At 35.5% G+C, this 16,948-nt stretch overlaps 2 protein-coding genes and 1 pseudogene across 6 annotated transcripts in view; 1 reads left to right on the top strand and 2 right to left on the bottom strand.

Annotated features, from left to right (window-relative positions):
* The first annotated feature begins 628 nt into the window (after positions 1 to 628).
* On the top strand, positions 629 to 9,780 carry LOC120085968 (pyrophosphate-energized membrane proton pump 2). Its single transcript, XM_039042323.2, has 15 exons — positions 629 to 983; positions 1,393 to 1,763; positions 2,791 to 2,994; positions 4,099 to 4,250; positions 4,331 to 4,478; positions 4,549 to 4,681; positions 5,357 to 5,529; positions 6,649 to 6,769; positions 6,897 to 7,087; positions 7,265 to 7,702; positions 7,801 to 7,965; positions 8,045 to 8,200; positions 8,276 to 8,387; positions 8,981 to 9,200; positions 9,374 to 9,780. The coding sequence occupies exons 2-15, from the start codon at positions 1,671 to 1,673 to the stop codon at positions 9,471 to 9,473; spliced, it is 2,406 nt and encodes an 801-aa protein (XP_038898251.1). The 5' UTR covers positions 629 to 983; positions 1,393 to 1,670; the 3' UTR covers positions 9,474 to 9,780.
* Positions 9,781 to 11,676: 1,896 nt separating this feature from the next.
* On the bottom strand, positions 11,677 to 13,127 carry LOC120086794 (protein SMALL AUXIN UP-REGULATED RNA 16 pseudogene; annotated as a pseudogene).
* Positions 13,128 to 14,064: 937 nt separating this feature from the next.
* Positions 14,065 to 16,948, bottom strand: part of LOC120085485 (P-loop containing nucleoside triphosphate hydrolases superfamily protein) — a 37,310-nt gene continuing 34,426 nt past the window's right edge. For all 5 annotated transcript variants that reach the window (XM_039041466.1, XM_039041467.1, XM_039041469.2 and 2 more), the window contains 3 exons: positions 16,809 to 16,934; positions 15,613 to 15,857; positions 14,065 to 15,522 (listed from right to left, as the gene is read on the bottom strand). In XM_039041466.1, coding sequence (XP_038897394.1) covers positions 14,391 to 15,522; positions 15,613 to 15,857; positions 16,809 to 16,934 — 1,503 coding nt within the window. In that variant the 3' untranslated portion in view covers positions 14,065 to 14,390. The remainder of the gene's footprint in view (positions 15,523 to 15,612; positions 15,858 to 16,808; positions 16,935 to 16,948) is intronic.

Here is a 16,948-nt window from a genome sequence, read left to right as displayed (position 1 = left end):
AGTCTCATTAATAAAAATGTCGAGTTAATTACATTGCAATTAAAAGGAACGATGAGGGCATTTTAGGATTTTAGAAAATTGGACTCATGTAACATTCATGCGTTTTGCTATAATTCAAAAGAATCCCGTCTTTTACTATCTTTCCAAATGATAGTGTAATTACTGCTATATAACTGATTATTCTTCGATTTAATGTATTTTGCTAGGGTGACCCTCGGCCTTGGTCGAGGCCCAACACATTGGATTGGACCTTAGCCTAAGCTAACTCCTTTTTTTTTTTTGACCTATTTTAATCCTAAGTTGCCACTTCTTGACCAAATCTTACCATCTTCTTAGCTATATTGTTTTTGTTTTATTACTTGTGGTAAATTATGTCCTTTAGTCAAAAGTCATCTATAAGAATAATGTAATTGTATTACGAGGTTCCAAACACTATAGAATCTAAAAACCATACTAAACTAAAATCGACATCACGAAAACAATATTTAAACTTAAAATTTAAGAATGAGAATAGAATACTTGGAAAGTTGAGCGTTAAAAAGATAGAATAAAAGGCCTTAAAAAAAAAAAAAGAAATAAAAGGATAGAAATATAGAATAAAAGTAATTATTGAGATAATGGAAATAACGCTGAAAGAAGACGGTAATTAATTTGGCTGGGAGGCGTTAGATAATGGGAAAATGAAAATTGATGGCAAATTGAGGACCCCGCTCGATGCTCATTCTCATGGTTGACCAGACCCTGGAGACGCTGAGGGGCACAGTAGTTTGGAATTGGATCAGCCCAAACGCTTTCCATACGTTCCAATTACAGTAGTTTTGTTCCAGTTTCACAACGCCAATCACCCGACGAGAAGAGGAAGAAGAAGAACCAGAACACAACCAGAGACCCAATCAATCAATCCTCTCTCTCAATTCTCAGAGTTGCATCAGTCCAAGGTGCATCATTAGTCTCTCAGCATTTTGTCCAACTCCATACTGGAGGTAATCAATCAATCTTCTCCTTAGATCTCTGTCTCTAATCCTTGTTCTTCGGTTCCGAGATCGACTAGATCGTTTAGGGTTTTGATACGCTTGGTCTTGTATTTCCTTTACATTGTTCCATTTCGCATTATGCACCGGCTTTTGTTTCGGGATGAATATCTCGTTTCAAAGTTATCGGCTTTTCGAGTTGGACCACCTTGCTACTGATTCGCGTTAACTCGACTAGTCTTTAGAATTACGTCTTCTATAAACCGCTTTCCATCATTTTCTACCTTATTCCAGTTTCCCCAAACTCTGTTTTGCTTTTAGTCTTGCTTGGGAAATTTCTATTCGTCCATTCCATCCACTTAACCCCCAAGTGACGATTTTAAGTTGCTTTATTTTCATATTTCGTTTTCATTTGTATCAGGAGGTTCGGTTGGCTTGAATTACCACCCTTGATCCTATTTACTGGAGAGCAAAGTGAATGGAAATAGATTTTAAGTAGATTTGAAGGTTCTCCGGTTCACAAACAAGGAATTCTTCGCTATTCTATTGTAATAGGTGCTTTTGATATTCTAATCTGTGGTTGGTTAGTCAGGAATTTCCAAAATTCAGCGACCAGGATCGGGGGGCGAATTGCCCCAGGGTGGCGAGTACAACCCTTATCCTATTGCACGGAGGGTAAATTCCTCCCATACTGTGCTCATGGATGATGACATTGAAAATGCTAGTTTGGGGGTGTACCAAGACAGGCAAAGGACTTTCCCTGACATGCGTAGTAAAGTCAACACCCCATTGGTATGTAGCTTAACCATGCCAATAATCTGTATAGTAGTTCCTTCCAATGTATGTTGATATGTTTACTTCTGGACTGAAAGACGTGGTTATCCCTTATCTGACTTGTACAATGTGCTTTTAGTAGAATCTCTTCTTAATGACTTAATCAGTAATATTATGTAGTTAATATGGTTGTTTATCCGCTTAGCATATTACAACTGAATTTGATGGACATTATAATTGAATACAACTGTCTTGTACAATTAAGGTCTAGGTTGTTCCAAGTCCTGTCCTGTTGGGAAATTTTGGTATTGGACTTTACAGCTTTTAGGGTTTACATTTTATTTTTTTTATTTTATTGCTTGTGTTGTCAACTTTATTTTTCAGTTTTAGCATTTTAAGTTTCTTTTTCCCAGTTGAATTTGAAGCATCTTTTTGAAAATCCTCTTTACAATGTTCCTAGACCTCTCCTTTGAAAACTAATCCGAACAGGTCTTCATGTTATACAAGGCTGTTTCATTTAAGTTTTTGTTAATACGTATGAGGTAGAGTTATCCCTTGGAAAGACTTTGAAGAAGTGGTAAAATTCCAAAGAAGGTTAAAGTTTTGTTGTGGACCATCAGTTATGAGACTTTAAAACTTGTTGATAGAATGTTGTGTCTAATGACAACTAGTGTTTTTACTTTCCCTTACTATGTCATCATATTAAATCACCCATCAACCCAAAAGTATAAGATGGTGAGAAGTCCAGTTGTTGCAGCTTTGTGGGAGTAGATTAGGGCAAGATAAGTTTACTGAGAAGCAAATAATTTTCAGTATCATAACTTATATAGAACATTTGAGTTTATCCCGTCCTTTTTCTTTCTTAATTATGGTGGGCCTTTGTTTATGTGTGGCTCCTGTTTTTGTTCTTCCATTCATCTTGGTGATGTAGAGTTGTACTTCTCATTTTAGTTTTCTATTTGTTCATTCTCTGTATTATAGAATAATTTGCACTTATTTCTGCATTGAATTTTTGCGAAGATAGTATTGACCTTCCTTTTGGCAGATATTTCGAATTTTGATGGGGATAAATATCCGTGTTCTCTTAGTACTTCTTCTCTTCGCATTTGGAGTAATATTCTACATTGGAGCAAGCACTTCCCCTATTATTGTGTTTGTCTTCTCGATTTGCATTGTCAGCTTCTGCTTTTCGATATATCTCACCAAATGGGTGCTCTCGAAAGATGAAGGGCCACAAGAGATGGCTCAGGTACATCTTAAGACTTGTATACTAAAATACTTGGAGGTCTCTTGCTTAGTCTTATGCATTATGGTTATAGGTTTGATTTTGATTACTTTTACTTTTTTTTTTTCCTTTTTTTTTTCCTTTTTTTCCTTTTTTTTTTTTTTTTTTTTTTTTTTTTTTTTGCCATTGTATTTTGAGTATTAGTCTCATTTCATTAATTCAATGTAAAGCTTTATTACTACTTGGAGGTTTCTGCAAACTTTGATCGGGAGACATGCTTTTATTTATTTTAGCATCATTATCATTTAGCTTCAATAATTAGCATGCAGTGTGATACTAATGGTCTACAGACTCTTAATATGATTTCGTGACAAAGTTGGTCAGTCTACTATAGTGAAACCCAAAGGTCTTGAATTGCCACCGGTCAACTATGTGAACTGTTGAGCCCAAAGTTTTAACCATGGCATCAAATAGTAGTAAACTTATTTGATAAGACTAAGACCATTCTTTTATGATAAAAACATTTTGTAACTGTAAGTTCTTACAATTCAAACCGATTGGTCAAATCTTCTTGTAATCTCTTTTGGCCATTGGGGCTTAGTTAGCCTGCCTCACCGCTCATTATAATCTTTTATCCTAGTAACAATAATAAGGAAGGAAGAAAGAAAGAAAGAAATATGACTTGACACGCGAGGATCAGTCTTGCATATGATCTTTAATAGTTACTCTTGGGGTCTTTGTTCGACTCCTCCAAAAGTTCATTTTGGAACTTGATTGGAAATAATTCAGTGCTAAGCATATGATCTTCAATAGTATCATGGAGGAAATTATGAATTCTCTGTTGATTAGGTTACCGAAAAGGAGGAAAAGAAATGGTTGGTGTACTGTGACATCCTGTTCACCATATAGTTTTATACAAGTGGTTTATGGGTCTTTTATTCCTTTATCTGTTCTTCATGGTAGATGCCACTTTTCTTGATGTCTGTAATGACATTATGTTGGCAACGTCCTGTTTATTGAGAAAATAGTATGGTCCATGGTACGGTGAATCTTGCATTCTATGGAATTTGTCTCCTAGTTAAACCACTGTTCTTGACTTTTTTTGTCTGTCTCTTTCACTGTTCTTAGATTTCAGAGGCAATACGTGATGGGGCAGAAGGTTTCTTTAGGACGCAGTATAGTACCATCTCCAAAATGGCCATATTACTTGCAGTTGTGATTCTTTGCATATACTTGTTTCGTAGTACTACTCCTCAACAAGAATCTTCCGGAATAGGGAGGTGGGAAATCCTGTACTACCAAACTTAGTTTTGAGCATTTTTTCCTGTAAAATATTTTTATCGAGCCTATTCCATTGCAGGTCAACAACTGCTTATATTACTGTTGCAGCATTTCTGTTAGGAGCCTTGTGTTCAGGTATTGCAGGGTATGTTGGAATGTGGGTTTCAGTTCGTGCAAATGTCAGGGTCTCTAGTGCTGCCAGACGGTCTGCAAGGGAGGCGTTGCAGGTTGTCCTTTCTTCCAGTTAACTATGTAAGAGGGTTTTTCGTCCATACCTTACTTGGGAATGTTCTGCAGATTGCTGTCCGGGCTGGTGGCTTTTCTGCCATAGTTGTTGTTGGCATGGCTGTTATTGGTATTGCCATCCTGTATGCTGCATTTCATGTTTGGTTGGATGTGGGTTCGCCAGGTTCAACCAAGGTTACTGACTGTATGTGGCTCTTTCCTTTGCGCTTTTTATTGGAAAACCTAGTACTTAATGTTTGACACACACACAACACACACACCATTGACTAATACCTCCCAAAATGGACAATGACATTAAATTAAATGATCTGCCATTCCTTCTTTGGTGCACTGTATTTTAAAAAATTGGAAGAGACTTTGTGGCAGTTATCTTTCTTCGCCATCCATTTCCATACTGTGACTCTTTTTAGAGGGAATTCAATATTTCTTGAAAGTTGGTGGACAGCTTGGAAAAGAACAACATAGTTTTAATACCACATGGATATGGTTTGAGTGGAAAATAAGAGCTGTTGGGAAGGGATGTATACAGTTAAAAATTTTTGATGGGCTATGAAACGAGAGTATAAAATGATTAGGATTGATATTTGTATGAGGTTTTTGAAGGCCAAATTCAATAATTATCATTGTGTTTACTCTCTAAAATCTTTTTGCAATTGCACCTCATTTGAAAATAATGCAAGTTGTGGTGATTTTTTGTTAACTCCTATGAGGAGGTATTCAGCGTTGAGTCATTTGTCTTATAAATTTTCACCAACCGACGAGAGAAGTGTATCATTTTCTTTCGAATTCATGTTGCCTTCTTTAAGTAGCTATTTTAGTAGTTTCTTCATTCTGGTGTTTATCACAATGTATCTTGCAGTGCCTCTTCTCCTTGTGGGTTATGGTTTTGGAGCTTCTTTCGTTGCTCTATTTGCTCAGTTGGGTGGTGGTATTTATACCAAAGCTGCTGATGTTGGAGCAGACCTTGTTGGAAAAGTTGAGCAGGGAATACCAGAAGATGATCCAAGAAATCCTGCTGTTATTGCAGATCTGGTGATTGTTCCTCTCTTCTTGCTCACCTGATTTAAGAGACTGATTATTTAGGAGCTCCAATCTTGTATTATATCCTAGTATTGCTATTTTTAGTATATTAATGGAAACAAAATTTCATTGGTTGTTTTCAAAGCACAATGCACCTCAAGGCAACAAGCCTCTTGATCGTCTCAAAGCAAGAGCTGATTCTGGAGTTAAGCGAGCACAATGAATAAATAAATAAATAGGTTTATATACATATAGTCACATAAAATGTCAAAGCCTTAAAGATTAATATCAAGGGGTGTTTGACCCACCAATTTCATAATTTGGTGTTAAATAACTTGACTTCAATAGAATTTACTATTGAAGTTTGCAAATTTTTCGAAGAACTTCATCTACCCCAAACATAGGCTTCCTAACTCTAACATATTGAGTCCTAACTTTATAACTCAACCCAATGCTCCAAATATCCCCTAAATGGTAAAAACACCCAAATCCTCCCAAAACAGAGATTCCTGAGCTTTCTTCAGAGGATATGGTTGGGGAGCCTTTTGAAAATTTATTCCATCAATTTTTTTTTTGTTTGTTTGACATTTGTGGGCTTCAATTGTATTCCATCCAAATCTTCATCGGTCTCAGTTTGATCTTGCAGAGCTTCTCTAATTTGACCTGAATTACCCCCTTGGTTTTATTATGGTCTTGGGGTTACTTTCATTTGTATAGCAGTACATCCTTTTTTGCCGATAGAAAAGTTGTTATTTTGGTCTTATTGCTTCAATTGATAAGTCCAAGGGCAGGTCATTCTAAAGATGAGGCCGAGTCTGCAAATGAATACGTTTTGTTATTTGTTCAAGACTGTATGCCTATTTCTTCTTACCTATTCAAACTCGATTTGTCTACACTTAGTAGACTTCTGTTTCTGGATCCATTTGCTTTGAAGTCATATTTTTTTTTGGTATTGCTTCCAAAAAGAAAAAGCAACTTTGGTAGTCTTTTTAATTATTAATTTATACACGTAGCTTAAAGTCTTGGTGCCTTTACTTTGATTATTTGGAGTTTTCTGCCTTGTCATGCTTTTCTTGTATGACTAAATTTTGCCTTTTTGTTATTGACTAAAGTATTTTTGGTTATCTCCAGGTTGGGGACAATGTGGGCGATTGTGCCGCTCGAGGTGCAGATCTTTTTGAAAGCATTGCTGCTGAAATTATTAGCGCCATGATACTTGGAGGAACAATGGCTGAACGTTGTAAAATTGAAGGTCTTTTAATATTTTAAAAACTGTTTTTGAGGAATTTTCTTGGCAGTTCTTATGATGATCAGCCTTCTTTGAATGATTGAAAACCTTGTCTAACTGTTTTCTTGATGCACTCTTGATGTTCATGCAGATCCATCTGGTTTCATTTTATTTCCGTTGGTAGTTCACTCCTTTGATCTGGTGATTTCATCAATTGGCATTCTTTCTATCAGGAGGGGTACTCGTGAAGCTGGTGTTAAGAGTCCCATAGAGGATCCAATGGCTATTCTGCAGAGAGGATACTCTGTCACTATCGTTTTAGCTGTTCTAACGTTTGGCGTGGTAATGTACATATCATTCTATTTTCTGTAGGACCACTCCGAAGTCATGTACTTGCATTTGACTTCTAAACAAATATTTAGAATTTATTCCTTGTCTTTAAGCATCAACCATGTAGTACCTTTCTCTGGATAAGTTATATACGTTCTAACCCTGCCAGTGATTTTGAACAATTTTCAGTCTACCCGGTGGTTGCTTCATACTGAACAAGCACCCTCTGCATGGTTCAACTTTGCGTTGTGTGGCTTGGTTGGTATTATAACGGCTTACATTTTTGTCTGGATCACCAAATACTACACTGACTACAAGCATGAACCTGTGCGTTCATTAGCACTTTCTAGCTCCACAGGCCATGGGACAAACATAATTGCTGGAGTCAGTTTGGGCCTAGAATCAACAGCACTTCCTGTTCTTGTTATTAGTGTTTCTATTGTTTCAGCTTTCTGGTTGGGTCGCACATCAGGACTTGTTGACGAAGCTGGAAATCCGACAGGTGGGCTATTTGGTACTGCTGTAGCAACAATGGGAATGCTCAGCACTGCTGCCTATGTTCTCACTATGGATATGTTTGGGCCAATAGCTGATAATGCTGGTGGAATTGTTGAGATGAGTCAGCAGGTAATGTAGGGATCAAAGGCAATAGGGTTGTAAAACTGATTATTATATCGTTGAAATATTTATCTGTTGGTATTTGTTTTAATACATGTCTGTTACAGCCAGAGAGCGTTCGGGAGATTACGGATCTTCTCGATGCAGTAGGTAACACAACTAAAGCGACCACAAAAGGTTTTGCCATTGGCTCTGCAGCACTTGCATCCTTCTTACTTTTCAGTGCTTATATGGATGAGGTAGCTGCATTTGCTCATGAACCTTTTAAACAGGTAAGGCATTGACACGAGGGTACTTGGTCCTTTTCTACTGATTCCTTAATTTTATCGTGCTCTCTTTAAATGGTTTCAGGTAGATATTGCAATTCCAGAAGTTTTCATTGGTGGTTTGTTGGGTTCCATGCTTATTTTTCTCTTTAGTGCTTGGGCCTGCTCTGCTGTTGGCCGAACAGCCCAAGAGGTTGTAAAGGAAGTAAGAAGACAGTTCATTGAGAGGCCTGGTATAATGGTAAGTGCAAGGTTTAATAGTTGTATTTTCTTCATAGTGTCAGTTTAGCATCTTAATCTAGCATGTTATTTTCAGGATTACACGGAGAAACCAGAATATGGACGTTGCGTTGCTATTGTAGCATCAGCATCTCTAAGGGAGATGATTAAACCTGGTGCTTTGGCTATCATTTCTCCCATGGCAGTTGGTGGGTTAATTACTTATATTTTTGTGAAATCCTTTAATTTTTGTCTCCTTGGTTCTGTTCACTTGAAAGCATGGACACGACATGATGATATGGCAATTTAAAAAAACTAGGATACGGGCATATTTAAAAGAAAATGGAAGCAGTTGAATTTGAATAATGTTGGAGTTAATTTAGTATCTTACTTGGGGGGTGGTGTTTGGCCCACCAGTTTGAGTTTGGTGGAGTTGGTTAAAATAATCTTCTTCTTATATGGTTCACATACTTCACAACACTATTAAATAATAACTCCATCCTACCGACTTGAATAGTGTTCACTTTGACATTTATCGAGAAATTTCTTCTTTCCTTCTCCTTTCAAATGTTTCTAATTACACCACCCAAAAAAATATTAATATGAAAAAGAAAAAACTATTTTTAAAATAAAAAATAGTTGGACATTTTGTATTTGCATTTTGTATTGAAGATAACTTGACATTCAGAGGGTACTATTTGGCACTCTCTATGTTGTCGTCCACTTATCTTGATTAGTTTGCCTTTGATGGAGTCTATATTTTGGAGTATGGTTCAGAAAGTTGTTCTGATATCAATTGCAGGCTTCCTGTTTAGAATATTGGGACACTATACTGCGCAGCCCCTTTTAGGGGCCAAGGTTGTTGCTGCGATGCTGATGTTTGCGACAGTTTCCGGTATTCTCATGGCCCTTTTTCTGAACACAGCAGGGGGTGCCTGGGATAATGCCAAGAAGTATATAGAGACTGGGGTTCTTGGAGGCAAAGGTAGCGATTGTCATAAAGCAGCCGTAACTGGTGACACGTAAGTTTTATATTGTTACTTTGAATTTATTAAGTTATGCCAATTAACGTTGACTTTCTTTCCTAGAAGTCGATTGTTCTTTTCCCCATTTCAAGCAATTATACTAAATATATATGTATATATATATTGTATATGATCTTCAATTAATGAAGATGGTAAGCTTTGTTTTTCAGGGTAGGAGACCCATTCAAGGATACAGCAGGGCCTTCTCTTCACGTTCTCATAAAAATGCTCGCAACCATAACGCTGGTCATGGCCCCAATCTTTCTCTAAAGATTGATTGCTTGCATATGCACCGCTACAACCTCTTGTTTTGTTGGATTGGCTTCTTCTACCTACCTCCTCAGAATATCCTTTTAGGGGCGCTTCTCCTGCATCTTAACATTTTTGTTTTTCATCCTACTATTCAAATAAAATTTGTAGTTTTCTTTTTTGTTAGAACTGTTATTGTCTCGCTATTTTCTTTAAATGTTTTCGAGACTAATTTTCCAAATGAGAGTTCTGTTTACAATATTGTGTATAAATTTAGAATTGAAATATACTCGTGAACTTTACAATCATAAATTCACTCTTTTTGACAGTTGGCGTCCAAGACTCGTCTGAATGAATTCTGACGGTTCATAATTCATATATCTTACTAATTATATAATGTCGAACAAATATTGGGATTGAAACTGAATTCAAATAATTTTATCTGTCAGCAATTTTTGAATGATAACTAGATTTTGCCCATTTGAGCCTGACTAACTTGTTTAGACTTTTTATTGGAGGTTTGAATTTTTCACTTTATATATCAGGTATAAAATGATAATAAAAAGGGGTCTTTGGCTCACAAACATGAGTTGAGTTGGTATAATATATCAACTCATTGTTTGACCTACCAACTTTAAATGTTGGTGGAGTTGAGTCAGTATATTTTACCAACTCATCCCAACTCTCCTCATGTTTTCAATGACTCCACCCATTAACCACTGTCACATTCTGAGAACTAACTCCGGGTTTTGACAACCACCTCCGATGACAACTCCAGCGACCAATTCTAGGTTTTGACAACCATCTTTGATGACAATTTTGGTGTCGAAATCTGGATTTTGACAACCACCTCCGATTATAGCTCCGACGACCAACTCTGATCTCCGACAACTAATTCTGGCCTCTGACAACCACCTTCAGTGACCTAGCTCTGACAACCACCTTCGCACTACCAACTTCGACGACCAATTGGCTCCAACAAACTCCGATGACCAATTCTGATAATCACCTTCGTAGGCTCCAACAACCATCTCCGACTACAAATTCCAATAAAAATCACCTTCGATGATCACCTTTAAGTGAGCAACTCTGACAACCATTTTAGATGACAAACTCCGACAACCAACTCTAATACCACCTTCATGCGACTAACTTTAGGCTCCAACAATCACCTCCGACTATAATCTCCAGTGAAAATTATCTTCGATAATCAAGTTCAACAACCACTTTTGCTCGACCAACTCCAGGATTCAAAAACCACCTCCGATGACAACTTCGACAACCAACTCCAATACACCTTCATGTGACCAACCACATCCGACTACAAACTTTAGCAAAAATCATCTTCGATAATCAACTTCGACAATCACTTCTGACTATTATAAGACTGATGATTGTTAAGGTATGTTGTAGGGTTGATTATATAAAAAATATTATTTTGTCTACATTAAATGCAATATTTATATGTAATGAATCCACATATCAAATGAGTGTTAAGAATATTTAGACGAAAAGTATGTATGTAATTGAAAAGTATGTAACATATAACAAAAAAATCATAAAATAAAAAAAAATTCCTGGAACATTTTTTAACAAGAATGAGTGAAAATAGAGATTTGTTCTTTGATGATTCTCAAAATTTAGAGAAATGAAAGTGAAATTGTTGAAGAAATGTGGTGACATTCCATTGGTTGTTACAATGATGGGGGAGATTTAATTAAACAAATTCATGACATGGTAAAAATGTAAAGCAATAATAGAAAGAAGAAGAAGAAAAAGAAGAAGATGATAATAAAATTCATGGAGAAAAATTAACTAGAATCAAAAGTTTTGATTTCGCTTTAGTTTCTCATTATATTTAACCATATTTCTACCAGAAATGTAATGGATTAATTGTTGTTCATTACCCAAGAAAGAAAGAAAGAAAAGTTTACAAAAATAAAAGAAAAAATTGTAATCCATATTTTATTCAAACAAAGATGGGTAGAATCATTAAATAAAAAAGTTTCAAAACAAAAATAGTAATCATAAAAACATATTATTTAGAGTTCAAAAAACTGCATCAGATACTCAGACATATGAACTCAACTCTACACCCCAAACACAGACATATGAACTTAGATCAAATAACTTTGCACCCCAAACACAGATATATGAACTCCACAGACATGAACTCCAGACATCCTATCTCAACTCAGCACCCCAAACAACCTCTAAGATCTCGATCTGATTAGAGTAATGGGATGTGATTGCCACTATTAGGTCATCAGGAAAAGTTCACTACTACCAAACTCAACACTACATCTAATGTCATTATGGCTGCAAAGCATATTCAAGTAAAGAAGAGCTAAATTATAAAAAAGAAGTACAAAAGCGATCCATTACATAAAACAATAAAAAGGCTATTTGACTCATCAACTTCATAATTGTTAAATAACTCGACTTCAATAGTGTTCACTATTGAAACTTCTATTCTCACAAATGTTTTCTATCTTTAGAGGAAACAACTCTAAACTCCAAACACATATTTATTAATTTTAATATATTAATTTAGACTTTAAAACTCAACCCAGTGTCCCAAACAACCACTAAAAGATTGATACATATTGATTCATGAAAGTAATGTACAGATTCGAGGAGGAGGATGATGATGAGTTAAGTTGCAATCAGGAGAGCAAAAGAATCCAATGATTTCATTATCTGAAGGAGCGAATTGGTTGTGGTTTTGTTGTTGGACAGTGTTGAGAATATCTTCAAAAACAGAGACATGACATGGAATCTGAAGAACACCTTGTTGGTGAAAACCAAATTCTTCCTCAGCTTCCTGCAGCAATATTCTGAATGCTTGGTGGGTGAGGTAATGGGTGGGAATTACAAATCTCTTAAGCTCTTTCCCCACACACACTGCCAAATACCCTTTTGGAACAACGTCCGTTAACCAAACCCCACTTATCTTTAACAATTTACTTTTGTTGCTGCTGCTTTTTTCACCATTTGCTAATCTCTTCCACTTCTTCACTATTTGTTGAAGCCTTACAATCTCTCTGATTTTGTTTGACTTCTTTGGACAATCCTTTGATTCCTCTTGCGGACTCATTATTACATACACATATTTGAAGCCTCTCCACCCAATTTATAGTTCTCTCTCTCTCTCTCTTAATGAATATGATCTGGTTGTTAGATCTTGCAGGTGCTCGCTTTGATGATTTCCCATGTGAGAAAATAAAATATTCCAATCCTGCATCCACAACAGAGAGTAATCGCCAATCCAAATCAAATCATGTTGTACTCACATCTTACAACTCGGAAATCGAACGTGGATCAACAAAAAACAAGCACATCAATGAATAATATTAAATTTTAAGGTCAAAACAAGGTGGTTAATTGATCCCATATTTCCATAGAACAAGTCAGATTGAAATTGCCCTTTAGTGTAAAACATACCTGCATGTTATGAAAATGATGAATTCTAACATAACAACTTGGCATACTTTATTAGGATGATCATAGATCTAGTATAATGTACATAAAATAATACAAAAAGAACCTAAGAAATATTTTTCCAAGTAACACAAAAATTAGAATGCATGTAGATGATTAGAGTTCATCAATCAATAAGCACGTTAATGGTGGTTCAAGTTTATTTCATGTTTGGTGAAGGCTTCTTAAAGCTATGACTATTTTGTGATGGTTTGAATGATATTTTACCTATCAGAATATTCTAGTTGAATTGGACTGTCAGGAGGTTATTCTCTTTATCAATAATGAGGCTTCGGATCTCACTAAAGTCTCCTTTCTTATTGAGGTGAAGTCCATAACAAGTGAAATGGAGTTTGCCTCTTTCTCCATGTAAGGCGATGTCACAATTTCCTTGTCCATTCCCTACAAGTAGGATATTGGAGGAGCGAGTGATTTACTTCTTTTCCTTTATCTTAAATGGTTTACTTTATTATTGTCTTTTGATTGTGATTCAGTCGACGTCTGTATCTTTTTTTCTTCTAAAAAATAATAATAAAATAAAATAAAAATAGTGCAAGTATATTCAATAATTTAGCAACTTTATGAGCATGATTCGATTAAGCAATATATCCTAATTAATATATTATTTTGAGGGTGTGTGTATTCATCTTACAACTCGGAAATCGAACGTGGATCAACAAAAAACAAGCACATCAATGTATAACTGATGAATACACACACTTCTTCAAAATAATATATTTGTAATTGTTTTTGAAAAATAAAATACACTTGCAATTACTTTTGCAAACATATTTATAAATATTTTAGAAAGTTATACTACCTAATAAAAATCCTAAAACTTAACATGCAAGTAACTTGTAACTTAGTGGTAAGCTGTAAAGAAGTTTGGAATTATTTTTAAAATATAAGAAAATCATCTGGAAAAAAAATCAGGGCACGTAAATTAACTTTAAATTTAAGTACTCCATGATAAATGAAAATGTAAATTAACTTTAAATTTAAGTACCCCATGATAATTGCACCTTTGAAATCATAGAAATTGTACAAAATATCGAATATACTTGATCTCTAAAATAAAAGAAATGTCTACTACTTCTGAGAGTTTTCCTTGTGCTAGACGGAAGCATGAAAATAATAAAATGATCAGCCATTTCAGTTATATACATTCTTTCTTTTTCGTCGTTCATCAATACAAAGGATAACTTCCAAGAATAACTATTTGAAAACATTTAACTCATCACAATTTCTAACTACTTGTGGATAAAGCTGAATGTTCATTACAGTTTATCAACCAAGGGCAGGGAGTCAACAAAAAAATTTTCATTTTTAGTAAAGATCAAAATATTGACAAAATTCTACAAGTGTAGTACAGAAAGAGGTGCAAAAATGACATCTCCAACCACCAGTGTTCCAAAATTGAATTAGAAATGTTCCAAACCCCAAATGAATAGACAGATATCAGCCTTTTCTTCCCTTTGGAGGTTTCATGCTTCCACGAACATTTGAAAGTGAATGAGGCTTTTTGTCTGAGATATGTTTCATTGACATTTCAGACTTCTTTGAAGGAATTAGTGATGAAAAAAGGATGGCATCAACAGCTTCACGCTGTTGTTTCCTTTTCACTATCAATTCTTTTTCATTGTCAGATCGACTTATTGCAACACCATCATTATGTTCCTCCTTGGAGCTTCCTTCAATCAAGGGATCTGAAGCTTCCTGAGGTGACTCTTTCAATCTTTTTGAGGTTTTTGATTTCTGCAGTGCATGATTATCAACCATACCTCGTTCAGAAAAATCAAAATTACTTGACTTTTCCCGGTCGACTTTCCTCTTACCCTGACTGATATTTCCCATGTTGAATTTCTTTTCAGTACTCTTTCCACTTTTACTTCCAAAATCTGCACCATGTTCCATGCGAACAGCACTCTTCGCAGCTTTTGAGGATCGATCGATACTGCCAGCAACCAGAGGAATAGCATCCTCTTTAACAGGAGCCTTATACCGACTGGAATCAACATCATTAGTTTTAGTACATTGAGTGAGAATGTCTTTCCCTTCACATTCAAAGGTTTCTTTTCCACTACGTTTTGCATGGCGCCTTGCTCTAACATTGTCAGTATGCTTCGGGTTTCTTGAATTATTAGTCATAGTCTGTGGACAAGGATATCTAGGAGTGGCAGTTTTGAACATCGAGTCATATGGCTTTTTTACTGATACAACCAAATTTCTCTCTTTAGCATCCTTCAAAAGAGCTCCCCAATCAGGGTTCACTTGCAAAGTCCTTGAATTTCCTAATACCCAAAGAGAGAGCTTTGCTCTTGTCAGAGCAACATTCATACGTCTAGCATCAGCAACAAACCCAATACCACTAGAGTTTTTTCTAGAAGTTGAGCTTGGATCTACTGCTCTTACAGTTGACAGTATCAAAATATCAACCTCACGTCCTTGGAAACCATCCACAGTATTAAATTCCATGTCAACTATCAAAGAAGCTCCAAATGAATGGGAGAAACGGGATCGCAGGAGTGACAGTTGACACTTATAGGGAGTTATGATGCCAATTCTTACTCTGCTGAACTCCGTCGGATGACTGATCATCACAAGTCAAAAGTTTAAAGCAGTTAGCAATAGGCTCTCTCCGAGTATACATAAACAAATTTGAAATAAGCAAGTCATCTACCTCTCTTTGAAAAACTTCACTAGCTCAACTGCAGCATCAGCCTCGTGTTCATTATAGAGTGAAAATGCACCACCACTTTTACTTCGAAGCTCCTTGCCATCAACAATGTCAAAGAAATTATATGGTCCCAAACCTTTTGTCTCGTGAAAGGGTGCAATTTTTCCGGACATCCCATCTCCATTAAGTAATTTTCCATCATAAAAATGCTGAGCTGGAAAATGACAGATCTCTGGATGCATCCTATACTGAGAATGGTATGGACATTGTCAGTTAATGCATTACAAGTTTCCAATCATTAAGATCCATACCATCTAGTTTGAAGCCAAAAAAATCGAAAAATAAAGACGATGCATTCTATTCATGAAAGTATGAAATCAATAGTCCAAAACCGATGTTCTCACAAAATAATAACAATAAATAATTCAACCAAAGGGGTTTCCTCTCCTTCGCGGGAGCATCCTTTTAAAGAGGCAAAAAAATCCCTCTGGCTTGCCTTCATCAGAGCCTATGGAACCTAGTGTGAAGGAATGGCCAGATCCTCAACGAAAAGTTCTCCTTTTGAAAGTTTTATGGAAATTGTTCTTTGTAAAGCTCTTTATCAGTGTAAATTCTTTCATCCTTCTATAGATTTTATAGTCCAACTACATTAGTCACTAGCTGGAGATCATTTTTGGAGGCCACCTTTTTCTTTCAATGAGAAATGTACTATTGTTTTACTCATTTAATGAAATAATACACAAAGAGAGGGGAAAACACTATCAATCCGTTAGAGGCTAAAAAAAATCCTCCAACTGACCACTAGAGAAGATAAAACTGTAATTGTGATATATGGTGGCATATTGAAAGATCGAAGACAATCATGCAATTTAAATTAAATATTGAAATATTTGTCAACATATCCATAAGTTAGAGAGTTCGATATTGATATTAAGGATTAATCTATATCTTTGATATCTCTTATAAGTACCCATAAGATATAAAAAATATCATCGATAAATTCCAATATGAAGATTTACATTAATATTAAAATCTATAACATAGTTTGGAAGTAAAATAACTTAATAGTTAATTTAAATAACTTTTATAATTTTTTTTTATTTACAAAAATATTGGTCGATATCGATATTTTATCAATATATCTATAAAATTGAAATATCGATATTGACAATGATATTTAATCCTTTTATTTAATTTACCTGTCTTGTCAGCATGACAACTGGATGGCCAGCCCTCTGTAATCGCTCAAACATACTGCATTCATACAAAAACTTACTTGCAACGTTAGAAAGAACAGTTGCAGGAAGCTGCTTTGGATCTCCAACCTTCAGTGATAAAT

This window comes from Benincasa hispida, chromosome 9 (genome assembly GCF_027475165.1).
Source record: "Benincasa hispida cultivar pf3 chromosome 9, pf3_genome.v1.1, whole genome shotgun sequence".
Lineage (NCBI taxonomy): Eukaryota > Viridiplantae > Streptophyta > Magnoliopsida > Cucurbitales > Cucurbitaceae > Benincasa > Benincasa hispida.
Note: the sequence above shows the minus strand (reverse complement) of the source record. Positions and strands in the feature narration are given on the sequence as shown.